This window comes from Phascolarctos cinereus, unplaced genomic scaffold, assembly GCF_003287225.1.
Source record: "Phascolarctos cinereus isolate Bilbo 61053 unplaced genomic scaffold, phaCin_HiC Scaffold_4;HRSCAF=312, whole genome shotgun sequence".
NCBI lineage: Eukaryota > Metazoa > Chordata > Mammalia > Diprotodontia > Phascolarctidae > Phascolarctos > Phascolarctos cinereus.
Genome location: NW_027555847.1, coordinates 127,593,062 through 127,619,304, shown reverse-complemented (window position 1 = coordinate 127,619,304; position 26,243 = coordinate 127,593,062). Strand labels below are relative to the sequence as shown.

The following is a 26,243-nucleotide window of genomic DNA, read 5'->3' as shown; positions in this document are numbered from 1 at the left end:
TGGAAGACTATCTCATTAATCTTCAGTCTGTCCTTTTGGGATCTGTAGGTGGTGATGTTGGATGAGCCAACATCAGGTATGGATCCAGTCTCACGGCGAGCCACATGGGACCTCCTTCAGAATCAGAAAAGTAACCGCACTATTCTATTGACTACCCACTTTATGGATGAAGCTGATCTTCTGGGAGACCGCATTGCCATCATGGCAAAGGGTGAACTGCAGTGCTGTGGCTCTTCGCTTTTCCTCAAACAAAAATATGGTAAAGGGGGGCAAGAGACAGAAATCTAGCAGGTCTATTATTTGTCTTTATTGTGGGGTCTGCTTTGAATCCCCTACATATATAATGAAGAAGACTCTTTGTAATAGTTCCCCTACACTCTGGGGAGGCAGTGTATATAGCACAGTACAAAGAGGGCTGGATTGGTGGTTAAAGGACTTTGGTTTAGAGTCTGATGCTGTCACTGCCTTATCTGGGAGGCTATATATTCTCTCAATAATCTGTATGATCCATACTAACCCTAAGTCAGTGATCGATGAGGTAGCAAAGTGGTTCAGTGGATAGAGCACTGGATTTGGAGCCAGGAAAATTTGAGTTCAGATCCTGTCTCAGTCATTTACTATCTGTGTGTCCTTGGGTAAGTAAGTCGCAACTTTTCTCAGTCTCAGTGTAAGAAGAGGAGTTATCTATAATGAAACAGAAAAGATAGGTTGGGGCCAGGTTGTAAAAGGGTTTAAAAGTTACACAGGAGCTTCTATACAAGATGATTTAATGAATGAAAGCAAGCAGCCCAGATCTCTATCCCTACTTCAACAAAATAAAAAATAGCACTAAACTGAATAATGATCAAGGAATCCAGTGGGAAATTGCAGTGATTTTATCCACATGGATTTTTATCAATGGGCTTCTGATTGCATAAAAGTCATGCAGAAGCTCATGGGCAGTAGGAAATAGAGCCCATGATAAAAGCCAGTGCCATCTCAAGCAAACAAGATGGAAGCCACCCAGAACGAGAGGAGTCAGACAGGCAGGCGTCTCCAGGGCTCTGTATGTGGAGGAAGTCAGAGCCGAGGACTCCCAAGAATCGTCATCATCATGATCATCAGGATAATAATGCTTCTATAAAGCATTTTACATATGTTGCTTTATTTGATCCTCCTAACAACCCTGTGAGGAATGTGCTATTATTATTCCCATTTTATGGGTCAAGAAGTTAAGCCTAAGAGAGGTTAAGTGACTTTCCCAGGATCACGCGAACATCTGAGGCAAGATTTGAACTCAGGTTTTCTTGGCTCCAAGTCCAGCACTCTATCCACTGTGGAATCTAGCTGTTACAATATGGACCTTGGAAGCAACACGTCTGATCACAGTAATGTTCAGACCAGGGCACTCTGGGCCTGCGGGGCTCAAATGTCCCTAGCACTCTGTTCTGAGATGCCCTAGTGGGTCCTAAAGGTTCAGCACTCTGAATATCAAAGATACAGAGGAGCTTAAAACCTAGCAGTGCTTTTATAATAGACACACCCCACGAGATGGGCCCTAGCAATCCAAAACCACCCACCCCAGTAGTGTAGTGAGGGGCAGAGCTTATCCTTAAGAGTTGGCTAAACAGATAGCAATGACCACTATAAAGAATTATCAATCCAGAGAAACCCCCAAAATCTAGCTTAGCAGGAAAGAATAACTCTGTAACAAGTGCAAGGAAAGACTTAAGACAAAAATAAGTGGGTTTTCCACAAGGACTATATGAATACCTAGAAGAAATTAAGCAAAAGATTTTAAATTAAATAAAAGCTTTGGAGGAAAGAATTGTAAGAAAAATATATAGCTTAGATCAGAGAATGGCAAATGTTGCCTAAGTAATGCACTCCCATACAATTACAAAACACTTTTTACACAGATAAAGTCACATCTAAACAACTGGAAAAATATCAATTGCTCATGGATAGGTCAAGCCAATATAATAAAAATGACAATTCTACTTAATTAATTTACTTATTCAATGTCATACCAATCAGACTACCAGAAAAATTATTTTATAGAGCTAGAAAAAATAATAATGAAATTCATCTGGAAAAACAAAAAGTTTGTCAAGGGAATTAATGACAAAAATTTCAAAGGGAAGTATACTGTATCTCAGACTATATTAGAAAGTAGTAACCATCAAAACTATCTGGACTAAGAAATAGAGTAGTGGATCAGTAGAATAAATTAGGTATACAAGACAGTAGTAAACCATAGTAATCTCCTGTTTGATAAACCCAAAGACCCCAGCTTCTGGGATAAGAGCTGATTATTTGACAAAAACTGCTGGGAAAATCAGAAAACAGTATGGCAGAAACTAGGTATAAAGCAACATGTTATTCTGTATACCAAGATAAGGTCAAAATGAGTACATGATTTAGACATAAAAGGTGATTTCATAAGCAGATGAGGAGAGCAAGGAATAATTTACTTGTCAGATCTGTGGAGGAGGGAAGAATTTAGGACCAAAGAAGATAAAGAGAGCATTACAAAATGTAAAATAGATAATTTTAATTGTATAAAATTAAAAAGTTTTTGCACAAACAAAACCAATGCAACTAAATTACAAAGAAAGCAGAAAACTGGTAAGCAATTTTTACAGCAAATGTCTCTGATAAAGGCCTCATTTCTCAAATATATAGAGAACTGAGTTCAATTTATAAGAATACAAGTCATTCCCCAATTGATAAATGATCAAAGGATATGAACAGGCAATTTTCAGATGAAGAAAGCAAAGCTATCAATAGCCATATGAAAAATGCTCTAAGTCTCTATTGATTAGAGAAATGCAAAGTAAAACAACTCTGAGACATACCACTTAACACCTATCAGATTAGTTAATATGACCAAAAAGTAAAATGATAAATTTTGGAGGGGATGTAGGAAAATTGGGAAACTAATGCATTGTTGGTGGAGTTGTGAACTGATCTTACCACTCTGGAGAGCAGTTTGGAAAAAAGGGCTATAAAACTGGGAATACCTTTGGACCCAGCAGTACCATTAAGAGATTTTTTTGGGGGGGTAGGCAATAGGGGAGATTTTTTTAAAAAGGAAAAAATATAAAAATATTTACAAATACAAAAATATTTACAGCAACTCTTTTAGTGGTGGCAAAGATTTAGAAATTGAGGGGATGCCCATTAATTGGGGAGTGACTGAACAAGTTGTGGTATGTGATTGTAATGGAATACTACTGCATTGTAAGAAATGATAAGCAGGAAGATGGTTGCAGAAAAACTTAGGAAGATTTGCGTGAACTGATGCAAAGTGAAATGAGCAGAACCAGAACACACAGTAACAGCAACATTGTATGATCGACTATGAATGACTTAGCTATTCCCAGCAATTAAATGATCCAAGAAAAATCCTAAGGTCTCATGAGGAAAAATACTATCCACATCCAGAGGAAGAACTGATGGAGTCTGAATGCAGATCAAATCATACTATTTTCATTTTCTTTTTTTTTTCTTTTGGTATGTTTCTCCTTTCACAACATAACTAATAAGGAAATATGTTTTATGCGATTACACATATATAACCTATATCAAATTGCTTACCATCTTGGAAAGGGGAGTGGTAAAGGAGGGAGGGAGAAAATTTGGAACTCAGAATTTTTAAATATATGTTAAAATGTATCTTTACATGTAATTAGAAAAAATAAAATATGAAAAGTAATGCATTCCCTGGAAGTTAGAATAGACCAAACAGATATCAGTGTGTCCATGAGACATGTAATATAAGAACAAAATAAAAAGATTTTTTTTTAAAAATAGAGGGCTATTATACCAAATAGATGAATTTATACCAAAATATAGCCAAGCTCTGCCTCCCTTAACTCCTCCAATTTTATCTAAAAAATGCGCCAGACTGAACCCTGATGGAGAAATTTTTTAAAGCTGCAATGAGTTGTTTTACCAGCATGGATAGCATAGAGAGACAGAGAGGTCTGTGGATACCAGCCGGTGTGAGCGCACAGGGCACTACAGCATCCAAGGTGAGGCTGTGCCCGGAGAGGACAAGAGGAGGTTCCAAATCCCTCCTAGGGCTCTCTAACAGGAATAAGAGGCAATTGACAGCTTTGTCACCGAATACCCAGTACCAGGTCACAGATCCAGAGTAGACTGAGAAGGGGACCTGCACCCAGGGATAGTATTGCAGGTTAAGGAGTGGTAACAGGCCCTGGATAGTGAGTTGAGAGGGAACCAAGTTCAGAAGCAAATAGCCACACTAGCTCAGATCTCAGGAGCAGAACAGGATCTCAGTTCTAACTCCTATCCTGGTCTGGAGTCTGCAGAAGAATAGTCAGGGCAACAATGCCAGACCAAAGGGAAGCCTGCAGTTCTGTCACTGACCCAGCAGAGCATCACAGCTAACTGATGGTTAAGCAGTATGTTATTGTCCAGTCCCAAACCCAAAGCGAGACCAGGAAGACAATGATCAGACTTTGCCCTGGAACAAACCCCTTTGGGAGCGCTGAAAGCTTGCTGGTCCCAAGAGACCCTGGAATGACACACAACTTGATAGTCCCAAGAAGACAACAACAGGGGACCAGCCCAGACTTTCCCTGAAGTGTGCAGAGCCCAGCCCTAACATAAAGGCCATAGGCAGGAAGTAGTCTGGAAGAGTGAGGAGGACAAAAAAGAATCTCAGCAGAAAAAAGGTATTGTGGTGAGGAGAATGCTGAAGAGACAAACCCAGAAGAGAATGACTCCAAAACATCTATGAGCAAAGCCTCAGAGAAAAGCATAGCTTGGGCATAAATTCAACTAGAATTTCTGCAGTAGGTAAAGCAAGAGGGTTTTTTTAAGAGTTTAAGTTTTTTATAAATGAAATCAGAGTGCTTGAAGAAAAAGTAGAAAAGAAATGAGAGCTATGGAAAAAATAATTAGAAAGGGAATTAGCTGCATGGTATATGTGCAAAATCTTGCCCAAGTGACAAATTCCCTGAGAATTAGTATAACACTGATTGCCATGGCCCCACTGTGTGTGCTACATTTCACTCTTCCTCCAGGCTTTTCCAGGCCCTAAAAGGGATTGGAGGTATCTGGGCTGTCTGCCACCGGCTCCAGACTCAACCAGTGGTATTCCTCCCATTATAGGGGTGATGGGCTCCCCATGCCCCCAGTTCTGTTAGCCACTGACATTATTAGCTTTTACACAGAAAGATTTACTTGTAAAATATAATCACAAATATACAAACTTACTCCCCAGCATATGGAAGGTATAATCCCCCTCCTTTTGTAGCATCTTGGTCTCTGGGGAAGAGAACAGAGGGATTAGATTCATAACTTAGCTTGGTTCCCTTATAGCACAACCCCACTTCTAAGTTCAAAAAAACCCCTTGGGCTTCAGTCCTAGGTACCCAGGCTTTCAGGGCTTCCATGCTGTACCATTCTGCCTGCAGTCCTGGCTCCAAGGTAATTATGGTACAAACTCCTGAGTTTCATGGAGATTACCTTCTGGGGAGCACCTGAAATAAGGAGGACAAGTCACACAGAAGAGAAACACACACTGCCAGGCCCATTTCTCAGAGACAGAGTAAAAGAGAGGGAGCAGGGAAAGAAAGGTCCTTCCTTTCTCACTGGTTCAGTTCATGATGTCCTCACCCTCTGGGTACAACTAATAAGAGAGCAGCAGAATTGAGAAAGGTAGGCAGCCAATCAAAGGAGGCTCTCCCAAGGGGACTCAGGCCTACTTTACCTGAAATAATCATTACATTAGAATGGACCAGATAGAAGCCAGTTGATTCCATGAGACAAAATATTGAAATAAAAACAAAAGACTGAAATAATAGAAGAAAATATAAGGTATCTCATAGCAAACAAAAAACTGACCTAGAAAACAGATCAGTGAGAAACATTTAAGAATCATTGTTTGGGGGAGAGGGGGAAACAGAGAGAGAAGGAGAGGGAGAGAGTTAAAATTGCTCAGATACTTTAGAACCAGAGGGCGGAATCAAAATAGAAACCACCAGTCACTTCCTAAAAGAAACATCAAAATGAAAACTCCCAGGAGCATTTAAGCCAAAATTCATCAGGTCAAAGAAAAAATGCTACAAGCAGCCAGAAAGAAAGAATTCAGGGACCAAAGAGCCACAGTCAGGAATGCATGCAATTTAGCAGCCACCACTAAAAAGGAATGGAGAGCTTGGAATACAATATTTCAGAAGATGTATATGGATATAGGTATAGATGGATAGATAGAGACGTATAGATAGACATCTCTCCATCTGTATCTATATACTGATATCTATATATCTACATCTAGGCTTACAACCAAGAATAACTTACTCAGCCAAACTGAGAATAATTATACAGGGTAGGGGTGCGGGGAGAAGACTTTTAATGAAATAGAAGGCTTCCAGGCGTTCTCGATGAAAAGACCAGAGCATCATAGAAACTTTGAAGTGCAAACACAGAAATGAAGAGAAACATAAAAAGATAAATATGAACTAACAATCACAACAGACTAAACAAGAATTTATTGCTTACATTCTATCAAGAGGAGGTGATGCATGTGTCTGCTCTAAACCCTCTCATTCTTATGGGTCAGAGGAAATCTAATTAGACCTGAAGGCCTGAGAATAGTTCTTTTATCTTTTGATGATTTTAAATGAAGAATGAAAGTTGAGGGGAAGAGGAGTACACTAGCAGATGAGGAGAGGAGGGAAAAGAAGATTAGAAAATATCTCACATAATCAGGGTCCAAAAGGAGGTCTCAGAAGTAGGAAGGCAGAGGGGATTGTGTGTGTTTAAGAGAAGATCAGCTGACAATTCAACCTCACTCTCATCTAAACTGTTCAAAGGAGGGAAGAATACATACATACATACATACATACATACATAAACACACAAAGAGTTGGGTACAGAAGTACATTTCACTCAACAGAGAAACAGGAAGGAAAAGGGAGGAAGAAGAAAGGGAAAATAAGAGGAAAGGTAGGTAAAAGGAGAGATTAGTCCTAAATAAAACAAATTCTAAGGATAAGCAAAAAGATATGACTCTTTTTGAGTGCCAAAGAATGGGAAACTGAGAAGGTGCCCATGTGGGAGAATGGCTGAACCAGTTATGGTATATGAAAATGATGAGATACCATTTTGCTGTCAGAAATTATGAAGGAGATGGTTTGAGAAAGACCCAAAAAGACATATATGAACTGATGCAGAGAACAGTAAACAGAACTAGAGAACAATTTATGTAATGACAACAATATGGTCAAGACAAACGACTTTGAAAGACTTTGGACCTCTGATCAGCTCAATGATCAACCACAATTCCAGAGGATAATGATGAAACATGCTACCCACCTCCAGATAGATGAAGGCTCCAGAGGGCAAAATGAGATTTTGTTTTAATATGGCCAAGGTCGAAATTTGTTTTTGCTTGACTATACATGCTTGTAATAGAGGTTTTGTTTTTCTTTCATTCTCATTATGGCTATGGGGTGATGTGGAGGGTGGGAGAGAAAGGATGTGAATTTTTGCCGACTGAAAGAAAATATAATTTAAAAAAGAAAACATAAAGCATATGCCAACAGAGACAGCTGATAGAGAAAAAAAAGTCAAAGAGAGATTATTTAAGAATCATCCAGCTTCCAGGGCAGTTAGGTGGCACAGTGGATAGAGCTCTGGCCTTGGAGTCAAGAGGACCTGAGTTCAAATCCTACCTCAGACACTTGACATTTACTATCTGTGTGACCCTGGGCAAGTCACTTAACCCCAATTGCCTCAACAAAAAAAATTTTTTTTAATTTAAAAAAGAATCATCCAGATTCCTAAAAAGCATAATTTTTAAATATACTTGGACACTGTGCTAAGAAACCATAAATGTAAACTACTCAGATCTATTAGGACCAAAGGACAAAATAAAAATGAAAAGAATCCATCTATCATCTCCTGAAAAAAAAAACACAAAAAAGAAAAAAAGAAAAATCCCAGAAGTGTCATAGTCAAAATCTGGACCTTGCAAGACAAAAATTATATTTCAAGCAGTCAGAAAGAAAGAGTTCAAGTATCAAGGAACCGCAATCAGGATCACACAAAATCTGCAAGCTTCTATTAGGAATAAGAGGAAATCTTGGAATAAAATCTTACAAAAGGCAAAAGATATAGACTTAGAACCAAAAATAACTTACTCTGCAAAGTTGAGTAGAATCTCATGGAGGATATAAGTAGGGAACAGACCTTTAATGGAATAGTGGATTTTCAAGCATTTCTAATGAAAAAATCAGAGCTAAGTAGGAATAAGTGAAGAAGAATTAAGAAGCCACTTGAGGGTGAAAGGAATGTGTAAAAGGTGGCTTGAAGCTTAACTTCAAAAAAACTAAGATCCTGCCAACTGATCTCATCACTTCCTGGCAAATGGAGGGAGAAGAAAGGGAAACAGTATCAGATTTTATATTATTGGGCTAAAAGATCACTGTGGACGGCAACTGCAGCCATGAAATGGAAAGATGCTTGCTCTTTGGAAGGAGAGCTATGGCAAATCTGGACAGCATATTAAAAAGCAGACATAACACCTTGCGGGCAAAGGTCTGTATATAGTCAAAGCTATGTTTTTTCCAGTAGCAGTGCATGGCTGTGAGTTGGATTATGAAGAAAAATGAGTGCCACAGAATCAATGCTTTCAAATTGTGGTGCTGCAGAAGACTTTTGAGAGTCCCCTGGACAGCAAGGAGATCAAATCAGTTAATGTTTAATTGGAATTAATACTTTGTTGGAAGGTCAAATACCAAGGATGAAGCTTAAAAACTTTGGCCACATAATGAGAAGATGGGACTCACTGGAAAATGCCCTGATGTTGGAAAAGATTAAAGGCAAAAGGAGAAGGGGACAGCAGAGGATGAGATGGATAGATAATGTCATGGGAGCAACAAATATGAACTTGGACCGACTTTGGTTGATAATGGAGGTTGGAAGGGCCTCGTGTGCTATAATCCATGGGGTCATGAAGTTGGGCACAACTGAGTGACCGAACAACAACAAAGTAGGAATTTTGAAATGCAAACACAGAAATCTAGAGAAACCTAGAAAGGTAAATGTATTCATGCAATTAAAAGGGGCTCTATCTTAATGAAGTACTAACGTTCTTTAAAAATCAGGAGGAAGGGGGGAAGTGTTAAAAAGTAAGTGTCCCTTAAGAACCTTAATGTCATAAACAAGTATTGAGGCAGTTAAATAAGAAAAAAAGGAACTAGAGGTGGATTGATTCTGTTCTGAGGTTTTTGAACAGGGAATGAAAGTGGAGGGTAGAAGGAATACATACAAATAATGTAGAAGGGAGAAAGAAGAGGATGAAACTTAGTATTTCTTATAATTGGATTCATGAGAAGACTGGTATACAAATATGGAAGAAAGGATCAGGCCATTAGACTTCAGATGAGTCTCTTATCTGAAACAGATTGTGTTGAATAAACACAGACACACAATTGTACACACACACACACAAAGAATGTGCTGTAGGAAATATATCAAACTAAACAGAGGGAGGCAAGGATAGGGAGAGAACTTGTTAAAAGGGAGAATGAGGAGCAGCTAGGTGGCACAGTGGATAGAGCACCGGCCCTGGATTCAGGAAGACCAGAGTTCAGATCCAGCCTCAGACATATAACACTTACTAGCTGTGTGAACTTGGGCGAGTCACTTAACCCCATTGCCTAACCAAAAACAAAAAAAACAAAAAACAAAAAAACAAAAGGGAGAATGATACCAGGGATAGAATAGTCGCAAAATATATATAATAATAAGCTTCCTGATAATGAATGTGTGCTTAAAAGGAAAAAATTAAAAAGATAAATAAAAAAGATTGAAAATGTAAGAATATAACCATCAGTAGAGGAATGGTTCAAGTCTTTAAGTCAACAAATATTTATTAAGCTTCTGCTATGTTCCAGGCAGTGTGCTAAGCACTAGGAATACAAAGAAAGGCCAAAAAAAAAAACCCCACCAAACCATTGTCAAGGAGCTCACAGTCTAATGAACAAATTATGGCATATAAATGTTAAGAAATATTACATCATTAAGACATGACGGGGGCAGAGCCAAGATGGTGGAGTAAAAGCAGTGACTGGCTTGAACTCTCCCTCAGACCTCTCCAAATACCTGTAAAAAATGACAATAAACAAATTCTAGAGCAGCAGAACCCACAAAAAGACAAAGTGAAATAAATTTCCAGCCCAGGACAACCTAGATAGTTGATAGGAAAGGTCTTTTGCTCTGGGCTAGGAGAGGAGCATAGTTCAGCGGCAGCAGCTGCTTCTGGAGCTCTTGGCCCACAGATAGTGGGGGGATCAAGCAGCTGTTCAGAGGCGGATTGCAGAGATCTCTTTGCTGGACTTGAGGCGTGATTTTCTTGTTTTGCTCATGCTTAGAACTGGGTCACAGTCCTGAGTGGAGGTCCTGGGGCGAGGAGGAGCTTGTGGTGATGGTGAAGAGGGCATCCTCCTCACTTTTCCAAGGCAGAAGAGTGCTTGAGGTCTCTCATAGAGAAGAGCACAGGCCAGGAAAGGAGTAAACACTTTTCCTTTGATCATGCCACCTTGAAAGACCTACAGGTCCCTAGAAGTATCTCTGAAAACAGCTGCACAAAACCCTGAAGCTTGGGACAGTATATTCTCTACACTGGAAGCAGACCCTTACCTTAACAAAGAGTTTAAATCTCAAGTAATTGGCTGTGAATATGAGCAAATAGCAGAAAAAAACCTCAAACTGTAGAATCTTACTTTGGTGGTGACAAAGATCAAAACACATAACCAGAAGAAGACAACAAAGTCAAAGTTCCTACATCCAAAGCCTCCAAGAAAAATAAGAATTGGTCTCAGGCCATGGAAGAGCTCAAAAAGGATTTTGAAAAGTAGTAAGAGAAGTAGAGGAAAATAGAGAAGAGAAATGAGAGTGATGCAAGAAAATCATGAAAAACAAGTCAATAGCTTGCCAAAGGATACTCAAAAAAATACGAAAGAAAAATAACACCTTGAAAAATAACCTAACTGAAATGGCAAATGAGGTCCAAAAAGCCAGTGAGGAGAAGAATTCCTTAAAAAGCAGAATTGGCCAAATGGAAGAGGAAGTCCAAAAGCTCACTGAAGAAAATACTTCCTTAAAATTAGAGTGGAGCAAATGGAAGCTAATGTAACTCTGTGAGAAATCAATAAATTATAAAACAAAACCAAAAGAATGAAAAAATAGAAGACAATGTGAAACATCTCATTGGGAAAAAAAAAACTCACTTGGAAAATAGATCCAGGAGAGATAATTTTAAAATTATTGGACTACTTGAAAGCCATGATCAAAAAAAGGGCCTAGACATCATCTTTCAAGAAATTATCAAGGAAAACTGCCTTGATATTCTACAACAAGAGGGTAAAATAGAAATTGAAAGAATCCACCTTCTGAAAGAGATCCCCAAAGGAAAACTCCTAGGAATATTAAAACCAAATTCCAGAGTTCCTAGGTCAAGGAGAAAATATTGCAAGCAGACAGAAAGAAACAATTCAAGTATTGTGAAAACACAATCAGGATAACACAAGATTTAGCAGCTTCTACATTAAAGGACTGCAGGGCATGGAATATAATATTCCAGAGGTCAGAGGAGCTAGGATTAAAGCCAAGAATAGCCTATCCAGCAAAACTGAGCATAATGCTTTGGGGGTAAAAATGGATATTCAATGAAATAGAGGACTTTCAAGCCATTCTTGATGAAAAGACCAGAGCTGAATAGAACATTTGACTTTTAAATATAAGACTCAAGAGAAGCATGAAAAGGTAAACAGGAAAGAGAAATCATAAGGGACTTATTAAAGTTGAACTGTTTACATTCCTACATGGAAAGATGATATTTGTAACTCATGAGGCTTTTCTCAGTATTAGGGTAGTTGGAGGAAATCTATATCTATATATATATATATATAGATAGATATAGAGGGCACAGGGTGAGTTGAATATGAAGGGATGATATCTAAAAAATAAAATTAAGGGGTGAGAAAGGATTTTACTGGGAGAATGAGAAAGGGAGAGGTAGAGTGGGGTAAATTATCTTGCATAAAAGGCAAGAAAAAAGCTTTTACTGTGGAGAGGAAGAGAGGGGAGGTGAAAGGGAATGAGTGAATCTTACTGTCATTGGATTTGGCTTAAGGAGGAAATAACATACACACTCAATTGGGTATGGAAATCTATCTTACCCTACTGCAAAATAGGATGGAAGGAAATAAGAGGGGTGGTGGATGATAGAAAAGAGGGCAGATTGGGGCAGAAAGTAATGAGGAGGGACAGGGACGAAGGAGAGAAAAGAAAAAACTGAGGGCAGGATAAGATGGAGGGAAATATTTAGTCTTTCATAACATGAGTATTGTGGAAGTGTTTTGCATGACTACACATGTATAACCTATATTGAATTGCTTGCCTTCTCAATGAGGGTGGGTGGGGAGGGAGGAAAAGAGAGAATTTGGAACTCAGAATTTTAAAAGCAAATGTTAAAAATTGTTTTTACATGCAATGGAAATAAGATACACAGGCAAAGGGATATAGAAAATCTATTCTACCCTACAGGAAAATAGAAGGGGAATGGGATAAGAGAAGTGAGGGGAGGGGGGAGTTGATAGAAGGGAAGGCAGATTGGGGAAAGAGCTATTCAGAGTGCACACCTTTTTGGGGTGGGGAGAGGGGAGAGATGGGGAGAAAATTTGGAACTCAAAATCTTGTGGAAGTGAATGTTAAAAACTAATAATTAATTAATAAAAAAGATTTAAAAAGGACATTAAGACATGACAAAAGAGAAGATTTCAGAGAAACTTAGAAAATATGCATTCATGTGGAATATAAAGAAGAACCAGAAGAACAATTTATACAAAGACATTGTAAAGAAAAACAACTTTGAAAGACCAAAGAAATCTGATCAAAACTGTGACCACCATATCTACAGTATATCTGTATTAAAGGATGTTACCCACTTCCTGATAGAGGGGTTCTAGACTGAAGTTGTAGAAATAAACATACATTTTGGACATGCCTGCCATGTGGATTTGTTTTGCTTGACTATTGTTTATTTGCTCCAAAGGTTTTTCCTATTTTTAATTAGGAGGGAAGTTTAGAGGAGGTAATGATGCATTTTAAAAAAGCATGTTTAAATGCATTGAAGACAACAGAAGGAAGTTCAGAAAGAAGCAGACAGGTAGGTCAGTTTTGAAATTAGCTTGTTGAATTTGCTATATACTTTTTTGTTTAAAGCAAGGGCTAATAGAAGAGAGATTCATGATTTCATATACAATCCTTTTTTATTCTACTTTGTATATAGAAATGCTCATGGTTTGCTGGGGGGGAAGGGGTGTTGGTGTTTGTTAAGTTCCGATTAAAAAATATAAAGTTTTAAAAGTTTTTTTTTAAAGCCCAGCACAGGAGCTTATATTTTCTTTTATATGAAATAAGGAGCAAGATTTGACAATAGATTAGAAAACAGGAATTCTTAGCAGAAGGGAAGGTTTAGGGAATATGACAGTCTGTTCTATTTCATTAATTTATGTTGATTTTGAATGATCTCTTAGATATCTATGTTGAAATTTCCAAAAGGCAGTTGGTGATATGACTAAATGTCAAGAGAGATTGGATTTGGATATATAGATCTGTGAGTCATCTTCATCAAATTACGTACACCCATGATAACTAATGAGATCACCAAGAAAGAGACTATAGTAAGGGAAGAACAGACCCAGGACCAAGTCGTGGCAATCCTGCCTATAGTTAGCAGTCATAATCTGCATAATGATCCAGCAAAGAAATTTAAGAAGGAGCCATCCTGATGTTGGAGGAGAACCAGGAAAAAGTGGAAAAAGCCATTCCCTAGTTGAAAAATAGTCAAAGAATATGAACAGACAGTTTTCAAAGGAAGAAGTATAAAGAAACTGAATGAAAAATGATTTGTCACTAATATGGAGAAGTGTAAATTAAAACAATGCTGAGGTTACAATTTATACCCACCAGATTGGTAATGTTGACCCAAAAAAAAAAAAAAAGGAAATTGACAAATGCAGTAAGGACTACGGGAAAACAGATACACTCTTACACTGTTACTGTCCAGCCATTCTGGAAAGCAAATTGGAACTATGTCCAAAAAGCTATTAAACTATATATAACCTTTGACCCAGCAATACTGCTATTAGATTTGTACCTCCAAAGAGACCAAAGAGGAAAAGGAACCATATCTACAAAAATAGATATAGCAGATGTTTTTGTGGTGGCAAGGAATTAGAAATTGAGGAGTGTGGTAAAACAGATACCTTAATGCACTGTGGATCTGTGAATTGCTCCAGCCATTTTGGAAAGCTATTTGGATTTGTGCCCCAAAATTTCTTAAACTGTGTACACTTTGACCTAGTTATACTATTACTAGGTGTATACACCAAAGAAATTAGTGAAAGAGAAAAAGAATTCATATGTAAAAATATATATATATATATAGCAGCTCTTTTTGTGGTGACAAAGAACTGGAAACTGAGGAGTCTCTATCAATTAAGGAATGGATGAACAAATTATTGGTATATTAATGTTATGGCATGCTATTGTACTATAAAAAAAGAAAGTGGATAGTTTCAGAGAAATCTGAGGAGACTTTTTCTGAACTGATACAGGGTGAAGTGAGCAGAACTGGGAACACAATTTATACAATAACAATATTGTAAAAATAACTTTGAAAGACTTAAGAACTCTGATCAGTGCAATAAACAACCATGATTCCAGAGGACTCGTGGTGAATCATACTACTACTTCCCAACAGAGAGGTGATAGACTCAGAGTACAAATTGAAACGTACCCACATATGTGTGGGTGTATGTATTTACACATACACACATAAATATATATGTGTATATATACCCAAGTATATATTTGGACATAGGTAGTGCGGAAAAATGTTTGCCTTGATTATATATACATGTGTGTGTGTTGTGAGGTCTTTGACTTTTTCATTTTAAGGGGGAGATGGAAGGAAGAAAAGGCAGACTTTGGTTAAAATTTTTTAATTTATGGAATAAAACATATATTTCCATAAGTACAATAAAAGATAATTGCACATGAAACCGTCAATCCAATACGTACAACTTTCTATTCCTTTTAAATCCACAGCAAAGTTATGTAAATTTCCTTCCCCCTCCCTTTTTTATTCCCTCCCCACACCCCAGAGATGGCTACCATTAGACACAAATAAGTATGTATATGTAAAATTATTCTCTACATACTTCTGTTTATCAGTTCTTTCTCTGAATGCAGATAAAATCTTTCTTCCTGTGTCCTTTATAGTTAATGTGGGTATTTATAATAGTCAGAATGACTTATTCACTCAAAGTCATTCTTAAAATAACACTGCTGTTACTATATGCAGTGTTCTCTTGGTTCTGCTCATTTCACTCTTCATTATTTTGTGCAAGTCTTTCCATGTTTTTCTAAGATCTTTGAGCTCATCATTTCTGACAGCATAGTAGTATTCCATCACAATCATATACCACAGCTTGTTTAACCATTCCCCAATTAATGGGCATCCTTTCAATTTCCAGTTCTTTGTCACTACAAAGAGACCTTCTATAAACATCTTAGAATATATAGGTTCTTTTCCTTTTTCCCTGATCATCTTTGGAAATAGACCTAGTAGTGGCATTACTGGGTCAAAGAGTATAGGTGGTTTAATAACTCTTTGGGCATAATTCAAAATTGCTCTCCAAAATGGTTGGATCAGTTCACAGTTCTACCAACAATGAATTAGTGTATCAATTTTTCCATATCCCTTCCAACATTTATCACTTTCCCCTTCAGTCATTTTAGTCAATCTAATCGGTGTAAAATGGTATTTCAAAGTCGTTTTAATTTGCATTTCTCTCATCAGTAATGATTTAGAACATTTTTTCATATTTTTTTCATGTTTTCAAATTTGATTGGTCAGCCTGCCTCTGTCACAGTGGCCCACCTTAATAATTCCTGGGTTGACAACAAGCCTGTAGAAATCTTTTCTCAGAATTTCAGAGTTGGATAGGGGCCTCTTGGGCTAGCCAGCCAGCCCATACACCAAAGGGATCCCTACTCTAACATATTTAACAAAAGTTCCTCCAGCCTCAGCTTGGAGACCTCCAAGGAGGGGGACCCACCATTTCTCTAGATGGCCCATTCATTCTACAACTAGACGGCTCTCATTGTTAGAGCATTTTTCCTGATACGAAACCTAAATTTTTCTGTTTACAGCTTCTGTTCCTCTCTTATTGGGGTGAGGTCAGACAAAACAACAAGGCTTTGAGGGTTGGGGGAAAGGCAGCACCTAATGTGGGATTGCAATAAGAGATAAGTCAGCTCAGCCCTTTCATTCCTTGAAAAAGAGAAAGGGCCAACAACACTTAACCGAGTGGGACGATTGCTAATCCCTCTTGCTGGGTGAACAATGTTACTTTGGGAATGGATGGCCAAGGACCACTTGTGGGCTGTCAGCAGCATCAAGCAATCTTGTCTTTGGGTGCAGATCATATCTAAAGCTGCACCTTGATGACTGATGGGACCTGAGCAGCTCAAGCAGTCACAGAAGGGGAAGCAGGTCCAAGGCCCCTCCAGCCACCCTGCACACTTGTAGGCACAACTTCTACATTCCCACTTAGGATTATTTATTCCCTCTTGTGGGATTCACGCAATCAAATGTCACATCACCAATCAAGTCAGTGTTCTGTGTCGAACACGCACATTATCTAAGACACTGCCTGGTTCTGATTTTCAGTGTCGTCACAACTCTAGTTGTGCCTCTTTCTGTCTGGAAGATCTAAATTCTTTAAAAGCTCCGGGAAGGTTGGCAGAGATCTCTTTGGTGGGGAGAGCCTGGCCCTGTGTGCAAAATTGGGGACCAGGGAAGACATCTTCCATCCTCCTAAGTCCAGACCTCCATGGGCACTATGGATTCTTTTGTTCCCACAGAAGGCAGCAAGTTTTCTTCAGACAAGAAATAAAAAGGAAATTGTATGAGGAACCCACGGATCTTTCTTAATTCTTCTTCTGCTCGACCAGGCTCCTCCTTCACTAATTTGTTTTGATTTCTTCATTGGAAAACTTCCTGTTCATATCCTTTGACTATTTATCAGCTGGGGAATGACTCGTTTTATAGTTTGATAAAGTTCTTTATATATTTGAGATATGAGAACTTTATCTGAGAAACTGTCTATAAAAATTTTTCCCAATTTTCTGCTTTCCTTTTGATCTTGGGCTACATTTGTTTTATTTGTACAAAACCTTTTTAATTTAATGTAATTGAAATTATCCATTTTACACGTAACTTTGCTCTCTATCTCTTGTTTACTCATAAATTGTTCACCTATCCATAAGTCTAATAAGTAATATGTTCCATGTTCTTCAAATTTTCTTGTAATATCTTTTTACATCTAGGTCATTTGGTTAATTTCTTAAAATTAATTTTAAAAAGAAACTCAAGAAAAAAGTAGTGTGATTAAAAACTCAGAAAGAAAAGATTATCCAAGAGGAGATATATTTTTTTAAAAATTAAAGTAGAAAGCATTGTAATATAGAGAAGAATCCAAAAACAGACAATGTGAAGCACAACAACCATTTTCACATCAAATCCCTTTCTGCGTTTCCTCAGTACTTCAGTGCCTCTTCATTAATCTTTCTGTCATACAACCTTTTCAGGAGAGGGAATAGCTCAGTCACTTACAGTGGGTAATAGAAAACCTTTTGGAAATTCTTGGGTTGTATTGGCCCTCACGATATGCCTCAGACTGTCACAGGAATCTTAACCGTCTCTCAAGGTTGCTTCTGTGAGCTCTGCTCATTCCCAAACAATCCACCTCATTCTGCCACTTCTACCAGAAGGAAAGGGTTTGGATTTGACTGGCTGCTGTGGGTAAATACCTTTGTCTGTGACCTGTTAGCAGAAGAGGAACTGAGGGGAGGAGACCTAGGGCATACATTTTTCTCCATCCTCTGTGTTCCAAAAGGTCTCTTTTTTCTTTCATCTTTTTCTTTATTTGGCTGTTCTTTCTTTTTTCTTAACATATATGCATATATGCCATGCCTTACACATGTACACACACACACACACATACACACACACACACGAGGAGGAGTCATATTCAGGACCTGCTCCCAATAAACATGTTCTTTTTTACCCCAAAAGCCTTTTGGGATACATAGTCCAAAGAGTATCCTTACCTACCTAGATACAAGATCATCCTAAAACCTTATGGAGAACACAGGTCCCTTGTATTTATTATGCCTCTTCTCCCCCCCCCCCAGATTCCTCTAACCTTGTGATCCAGCTGAGTAGTTGGGTACAAGACTGAGGAGCAGGATCAAGGAGATCCAGAGATAAAAGTCTTACAATTGTAATCAAACTGCATCTCCTATAGAGATGACTAAGTTAAAGTAACTGAAGTCCAAGAGTGAGGAACTGTCAAAACCAAAATAGTTCATTTAGTCTTTTAAATATTTTCTCTCAGGTGCAGGATACCATATGATCATGGTGAAGGGGCAACACTGTAATGTACATGAAATTGAAATTCTGATTCGTGAACATATACCAAATGCCACTATGGAGAGAAATATGGGAGCTGAGTTATCATTTATCTTGCCCAAAGAAAATGTACACAGGTATGATGGATCCAGTAAGGACAATGCTGATGGTTTTTAGTTGCTTGGTGTTCAGAAATGATTTCCTGGTGTAGCACATGCTCTGGCACTTCTCTCCCTACCTCCACTTATCCCACTTGAACCAGCAAGTTGAATCTTTAGAGCTCAGGTGGCTAATTCTTATCCTGTAAAACCCTAGAGATAGCCCTAAGGGGTTGCAGAGAAGGATCTTTCTATATTTCATAAGCTTCCATTACCATGTTTCTTCTCCATTATTACTGGTTGATATCAACAAATCAGCCAAGTTTAAATAGTTTTTAGAAAGAGATATTTACCATACTGATACAGTTGGTATGAAACAACCCCCCCCCAAATCTGTAACATATTCTCCCACAAGTACATAAGGAGTCCAGGGAAAAGTGAGATTAAGCTTAGAGAACAACCATGGCAAAGGGATAACTCATCGAGCCTAGAAGTCCTGTTGCTGGAATCCTCAGAATGATCCCCTTAGCTTTTATATAACTTCTCTGCTGGGTTCCTCACAGGTCCTTGAACTTGCCTTTCTTCCTTGCATCCAGTCTTGGATCCCAGTGCTGACGTTGCAGCCTGGCGTATCAAGAATACTGCTAGGACACTGATGAAAAGTCCAGGATCCTCCCAGCCATGCTGGTGGTGGGACTGGGGAGAAAAGACCAAAGACTCAGGCTGGGGGGCATTTCTTCCCATTATCCCCCAAGGAATTACTTCTCAAGGGCTTGACTAAAGGTTTTTGTCACTAAGCTGCTAGATACTTAAAACTCTAGGTTTCAAACTGACCTGCTATTTTGTGCGACCAAATTTCCTTAACCAGTTCAAACACACTTCCTTTGTAAAGTCACTCCAGTTCATCCAATGTCATAAAAAAAAAAAGTTAATTAAGGACTTTTTTTGCACTATGTCTAAAGCCTACAATTAATTTGATTCAATCAAGATATGTTCTCAGTTAATGGTGTCAGAACATAACCTCTTACCACTTTAAATAGGGTTGAGTAATTCAACTGAATCAATCAGTTTCCTCCTGCCCTTTTGCTTTCCTCAGGTCTGGCCGATGGTCGTTCTGACAGGCCAGAGCTTGGAACCTCTAGACTCCTGTCACTGCCTCTTGTGACTCTGTTACTACTCCCTTGGCATGTGGAGTATTCATGGAGTAAATGAATACCTGTGGCCTGGTATTCACTTGGACTATTGGCTCATATGTATATAGATAAAAGAAAGTCAAAAGGTTTGAATTAGCCTCTAGGTGTCGCTCTCGTCCATTCGTTTCTTTAGGCCACACCCACTAACAACTTCAACAAGCTCAGGCTTCCCTCCTTACCCCAAACAGGACTTCTTACAGAATTCTGTCTTTTCACCGCGTTTCGAGGCTCCATTCCACCCTGGGAGATGAAAGATTGATGAAATATTAAAACATGAAACTTGGTATTTATAATGTTGGTTCATTGCTCTTTACCCTTAAGGATGTGTTCTCTCAAGGATCTCCCCCTCTTAAAGATTCAGACATTCATTTAGGATGGTTGGGTCACATGGCTTTAATAACATAGAATTAAAATGCAAAATATGATATAAACTCTCCCCACCATACCCACTCCTTCCTAGGAATTTGGTATCAAAAAAAATATTTCCTGAGCTTGCACATCAAAAATGTAAAGAAGAATTGGGGAAGAACACTTTCCTCCAGTCTTCAGCTCTTAGATTAAAGAAGAATTTAGACCATTAAATTCCCTGCGACTCGGCAGCCACAGACTTCTAGGAGCTACAGATCCTCAGCTGATTCTACATAGCACTGGTTGTTTCTCACTGTTCCTACTGAAGTCATTGGTTTCTAGGTCCCCGGAGCTGCCATTCTCCTCCAGGAGTCTGAATCAGAAAGAAAAGAATAAATGAATGTATGTATGCGTGAAAGAAAAAAACATTTATTAAATGTTTACTATGTCCCAAAACTAGGGTTTATTTTTGTTCAGTTGTGTCCGACTCTTCATGACAAAGATACTGGAGTGGTTCGCCATTTCCTTCTCCAACTCATTTTACAGATGAGGAAACTGAGTCACCGAGGGTTAAGTGACTTGTCTGAGGTCACACAGCTAATAAGTGTCTGAGGTCAGATTTGAACTCAGGAATATGAGTCTTTCTGACTCCAGGCCCTGCACTCTATCTGCTGCACCACCTAGCAGCCCCTGAAAACTATGTTAAGTGTTGGTCATTCAAATACAAAAGCAAGACAGTTCCTACCCTCTAGGAGTTTATATTTTAATAAGAGACAGCACATAGGAGGAAATGGTGGCTAGAGAGTGTCTTTTGGTTTGGAAAGTCACAGGGTTTTTGAGTGGATCCACAAGAAAGTAGATTCGTATACCTTCACCAGCAGCAATAACAATATTGATCTGGAAAAGAGGAGAAAGGAAAAAACAAAAAACAAAAGAACAGAAAGTGCAAAACACAGACAACATTCTTTTGTCCTAATATGTTCATGTTTGCTGCTGTCACAAAAAGTATCATCTTAATTCCAGACAGGGAATGAGTAACCGTTTCACCTTCTGGATGGAGTCAGACAATTTATTCTGATAGTCCTTGTCTGTCTCATTCTCTCTCTTACTCTCAGACTTCCCCCTCTTTCTCCATCCCTCTCCTTTCTCCCTCCTCTCATTTCCTCCTCGAAAGATCACAGAAACAAGAGAATAAGTTATATTCCCTGAGTTAAATCATGTGTATAGGAGTGTCTTCCATTAGGAAATTAATCCATTGAAAGCTGCTTGTGCCAAATCACAATTTCCCTGAGAAAGCTGGAGAAAGGTAATAGGGCACATCACAGGAATAGGGCTACACAGAGGGGAAAAACCCACTATATTCTCAGAACAGGCTAATTTACTTACGTTGGGAAGTGGTATCAAGTAGCGGGTCAACAGCATTAAATACTTTCAAGGAGCTTCCATTCTAATGGGGGGAGACAACATGCAATTAACTATGTACATAGAAGATATATAAAATGGGGATGGAAAGTGATTTCAGAGGGAAGACACTAGAAGTGGGGAGAGGGGGACCAGGAATGGCCTCCAAAAGGTAGGATTTGAACTGACTCTTGAAGGGAGAGAGGAAGTAAGGAGGAAGAGCATTTCAGTCATGAGGTTAGCAGTGATAAATGCACTGAGTTGGAAGGTACAGTGTAAAAACAGCAAGAAGGCCAGTGTTGTTGGACTGTATACTTCTTGGAATAAGATGTAAGAAGACTAGAAAGGTAGGAAGGGCCAGCCTGTGCAGGACTTTAAATGCCAAAGAGCATCTCGATTTGGCCATGGAGTTCAGTGACAGGGAGGGCAGGGGCAAGCTGTAACATGGTGAGATCTTTGCTTTGGGTGAATGACTGGAGGATGGATTGGAGTGGGAAAGATGTGACAGACCAACCAAAAAGTTTTTGGTGTAAAGTCTAACTGCCATTTATTCGTGATATATTATTGATTTATCTGAGATGTGAATTTTCCACAGATAAACCATTTCACTCACCCCTTTGGAAAAACTTTAGCTCTGCTGGTTTTCATCAGTTTGTATGGTCGTTTTTGAACCAAAGTATTAGAATAATCTTTTGAATATTTTTTTTTATTTCAGAAAATAATCTCATTGTACTTTGCTTCAAACTGGCATCCCTTTCCTACATCAGAAATTCCCCAAGTGGGCTATGCCTGTGTTCTTTATCTTTGTCACCACGTTGGCCCTTATATTTCTTACAGTGGCCATACAAGTTTCTTGCCAAGTGATTGCTTCTCATCCTGGGAGAAAGACATCTAAGACTCAGAAGTAAATATCAGAATATCACCTGAAGGAGGCCACTTTTAATTTTTCCTTTTTTATCTCTTACTTCTTTTAGTTTTGAAGCTTTGTTTGAAGAACTGGAAGAGAGACAAGAGGAGCTGGGCATCTCTAGCTTTGGGGCCTCTGTCACCACTATGGAAGAAGTCTTCCTAAGGTGAGTAAAGGGGTAATCCTGGGCTTTGTTTGCATGAACAAGGAGGGAACAGTGTAAAGCCTCCAAAGCGGGACTTAGAGTTGGCTCCAGACCCCCAGAATTCCCCACAAGGGATTCTAAAGCCAATAATGAAAAATTATTTAACCACTACAAAATTAGGAAACTAGTGGGAGAATCAATAAATGCAAATGATAATAGCTGTACCTAAGAAAGAAAATGAAGTAAGTAATAGAAAGACCCATTGAATTAGGTTATTAGGAAGACTTCTTCTATCAAATCATCATTTGAAACAGGTTAAGTCAGCACCCTAATGCAGTTCTCTGTGTTTAAAATGTCCATGGTGTAAGTGGCTTTTAATAAGATACAGCAGTCCTTCTTCAGTCTTCTTATGGACTTTTTTATGTCTTTAATTATTCCTTTAAATTTTATTTTGTTTGCATTTTCTCATAGTTCCCTTTTCCGAAACTGAGCGTGATGGATTTGGGGGAAGCTCCTTGCCCAATGAGAATGATAAATTTTAATGTACTGTGATACCTATTAAACGTTATTCTATCATAGGCAACGAGACGTTTCTTTCTTCCTCCAAAATTTAGCAGGACATGGAGAAAGATAATGGGACCCTTCTTCTTATTCCCTCCCTTTTTTGATGAATTATAAAAAATTTAATTACAATCACTTATGACTGGAGACAAAGCCTCCAAGTGGCATTATTCCTTAGACAATTATGGCTCAAAGGGCTCTATTCTCTAAAGCACCTTAACATCAACACAAAATTGAAGCATCTACACATACAGAATTAAAAATAAGGGGGGCGGTTAGCTTCATTTTTTCAAATACAATAGCAGACTTGAAGATTTCATCACTACTTCATGTTGTGATTTGTCTTTCATTTTTGAAGAAGACTAATGACATTGCAGGGTGATGTTTTTTTACTTGCACATGAGTTGAATTTAAGTGAGGCAGAGTTGCACAGAGTCCTTGGCCTCATTCTTTCTCTTCTTGAGTCCTCAAAGTCCAGTGGCAAGACAAAAGTCAAGATGACTGGAGATGGCTCAGGATGTAGTGGATAACCTTGGCATCTTTGATGTCTGACCAAGCTGTAAGTGCTCCACAGTGCCTACTTCAGCTGCCTTCATGGCTGTTAGAACAAATTGTTCTCATCTGCCCATTCTACTGAGAGGAGTCTTCACATGCTTGGGGTAGACATCGGCCTAACTAACCAACAGGTTTATAGGCATGTCAGTTACTTTTAACCTGGTTTAGCCCATCTGCCAAATTGGTTTACCAGAGTATGGCTGCTGAACTTCTTGAAGCCACAAGCAAGAGCTGAGTAACAGGTAGACACCAAAGGTAGATCAGCAGCCCTGAAAAGGGCTCTTCAAGGCCTCACACCACAAGGTCTAGCCCTCCTTGAACATGCCATATACCGAGTACATTATTCCATAAGTAACTATTAAGCGTTATGTTTTTACTGAGTGGTTTGGCGGTGCCTTCTCAGGGTAACATGGACCAGATTTCTTAACATGTATATCAACTAAAATGTTATAAAAAGTGTATTTGGCTTTCTAAACATTAAAATAGGAATATTACAAAGAAGAATGCAGTTCTTTGGGAGAGCTTGTTTTCCTTCATATATATCTGTGCCATGTAAAGCTAAGTCCCCAAGGCTTGTTCCCAAGAATCAGACTGACAGAACTTGACGGACCTCGGTGAACTTCAGGCAATCCTTATTAAAGAATTACATCTTGGTAAATTGTATCCTGGGAAATTACATCCTGATTGTAGAATTCAGCTGGTATGTTTTCACATCTTCTAGCTTGGCTTTACATTATATTGGTTTCTCAAAAATCTGAAGACTACAGGCAACAAAGGTACGAGGACTAGTTAAATGTGGAAGTCTCCTCTTTGAAGGAGGAGGACTCCTTGGCTGTCAAGGTAGCTCACAATTGTTACTGTCGCAAGGTCATTGCTGAGTCATTGGCCTTCCCTTTATCTGGTGACTTTGAATTATTCTGTCTCCTTTCAACTTCTTCCATCCTTAAGCAAGAGGTTGGTTACAATTACCATTGTCTGACCTAATTCCTCTTCAGACCACAGGCCAGGAAAGGAGTAAACACCTCGCCCCTTATCATACCACCTTGGAAGAACTGAAAATTTACAGGTCCCTACAAGTATCTCTGAAAACAGCTGTACAAACCCCCAAAGCTTGGGACAGTACATACTCCACATTGGAAGCAGACTCTTACTTTAACAAAGGATTTAAAACTCAAGTAATTGGCCAGGATCATGAGCAAGCAGCGCAAAAAGAGTCAGACTATATTATCTTACTTTGGTGACAAAGAAGATCAAAATATACAACCAGAAGAAGATAACAGAGTCAAAGCTCCTACATCCAAAGCCTCCAACAAAAATATGAATCAGTCCCAGGCCTTGGAAGAACTCAAAAGGGATTTTGAGAAGCAAGTAAGAGAAGTAGGGGGAAGACTGGAAAGAGAAATGAGAGTGATGCAAGAAAATCATGAAAAACAAGTCAACAGCTTGCTTAAGGAGACTCAAAAATATGCTGAAGAAAATAACACCTTAAAAATAGCCTAACCCAAACGTCAAAAGAAGTCCAGAAAGCCAATGAGGAAAAGAATGCCCTAAAAAAAAAATTGGCCAAATGGAAAAGGAAGTACAAAAGCTTACTGAAGAAAATATTTCCTTAAAAATTAGAATAGAGCAATTGGAAGCTAGTGACTTTATGAGAAATCAAGACACTGTAAAACAAATCCAAAAGAATGAAAAAATATAAGACAGTGTGAAATATCTCATTGGAAAAACAACTGACCTGGAAAATAGATCCAGGAGAGAGAATTTAAAAATCATTGGACTATCTGAAAGACATGATCAAAAAAAGAGGCTACAGATCATCTTTCAAGAAATTATCAAGGAAAACTGCCCTGATATATTAGAACCAGAGGGCAAAATAGAAATTGAAAGAATCCACTGATCTCCTCCTGAAAGAGATCCCCAAAGGAAAACTCCTAGAAATATTGTAGCCAAATTCCAGAGTTCCAGGTCAAGGAGAAAATATTACAAGCAGCCAGAAAGAAACAATTCAAGTAGTGTGAAAACACAATCAGGATAACACAAGATTTAGCAGCTTCTATATTAAAGGACCGCAGGGCATGGAATGTAATATTCCAGAGGGCAAAGGAGATAGGATTACAACCAAGAATCACCTACCCAGCAAAACTGAGTATAATTCTTCAGGGGAAAAAATGGTCATTCAGTGAAATAGAGGACTTTCAAGCATTCTTGATGAAAAGACCAGAGCTGAATAGAAAATTTGACTTTCAAATACAAGACTCAAGTGGAACATGAAGAGGTAAACAGGAAAGAGAAATCATAAGAGACTTATTAAGGTTGAACTGTTTACATTCATGCATGGAAAGATGATATTTATAACTCATGAGACCTTTGTCAGTATTAGGGTAGTTGGAAGGAAAAAATTATATGTAGATAGATAGATAGATAGATAGATAGATAGATAGACAGACAGACAGACAGATAGACAGATAGATAGATAGAGGGCACAGGGTGAGTTGAAGATTAAGGGGTCGTATCTGGAGAATAAAATTAA

General features: G+C 38.5%; 1 protein-coding gene across 1 annotated transcript in view; it reads left to right on the top strand.

Moving 5' to 3' along the window:
• LOC110221854 (phospholipid-transporting ATPase ABCA3-like) overlaps window positions 1-26,243 on the top strand; it is a 227,551-nt gene that overhangs the window by 157,925 nt on the left and 43,383 nt on the right. The window contains 3 exon segments of the mRNA XM_078151701.1: window positions 49-259; window positions 18,492-18,642; window positions 22,520-22,618. Coding sequence (XP_078007827.1) covers window positions 49-259; window positions 18,492-18,642; window positions 22,520-22,618 — 461 coding nt within the window.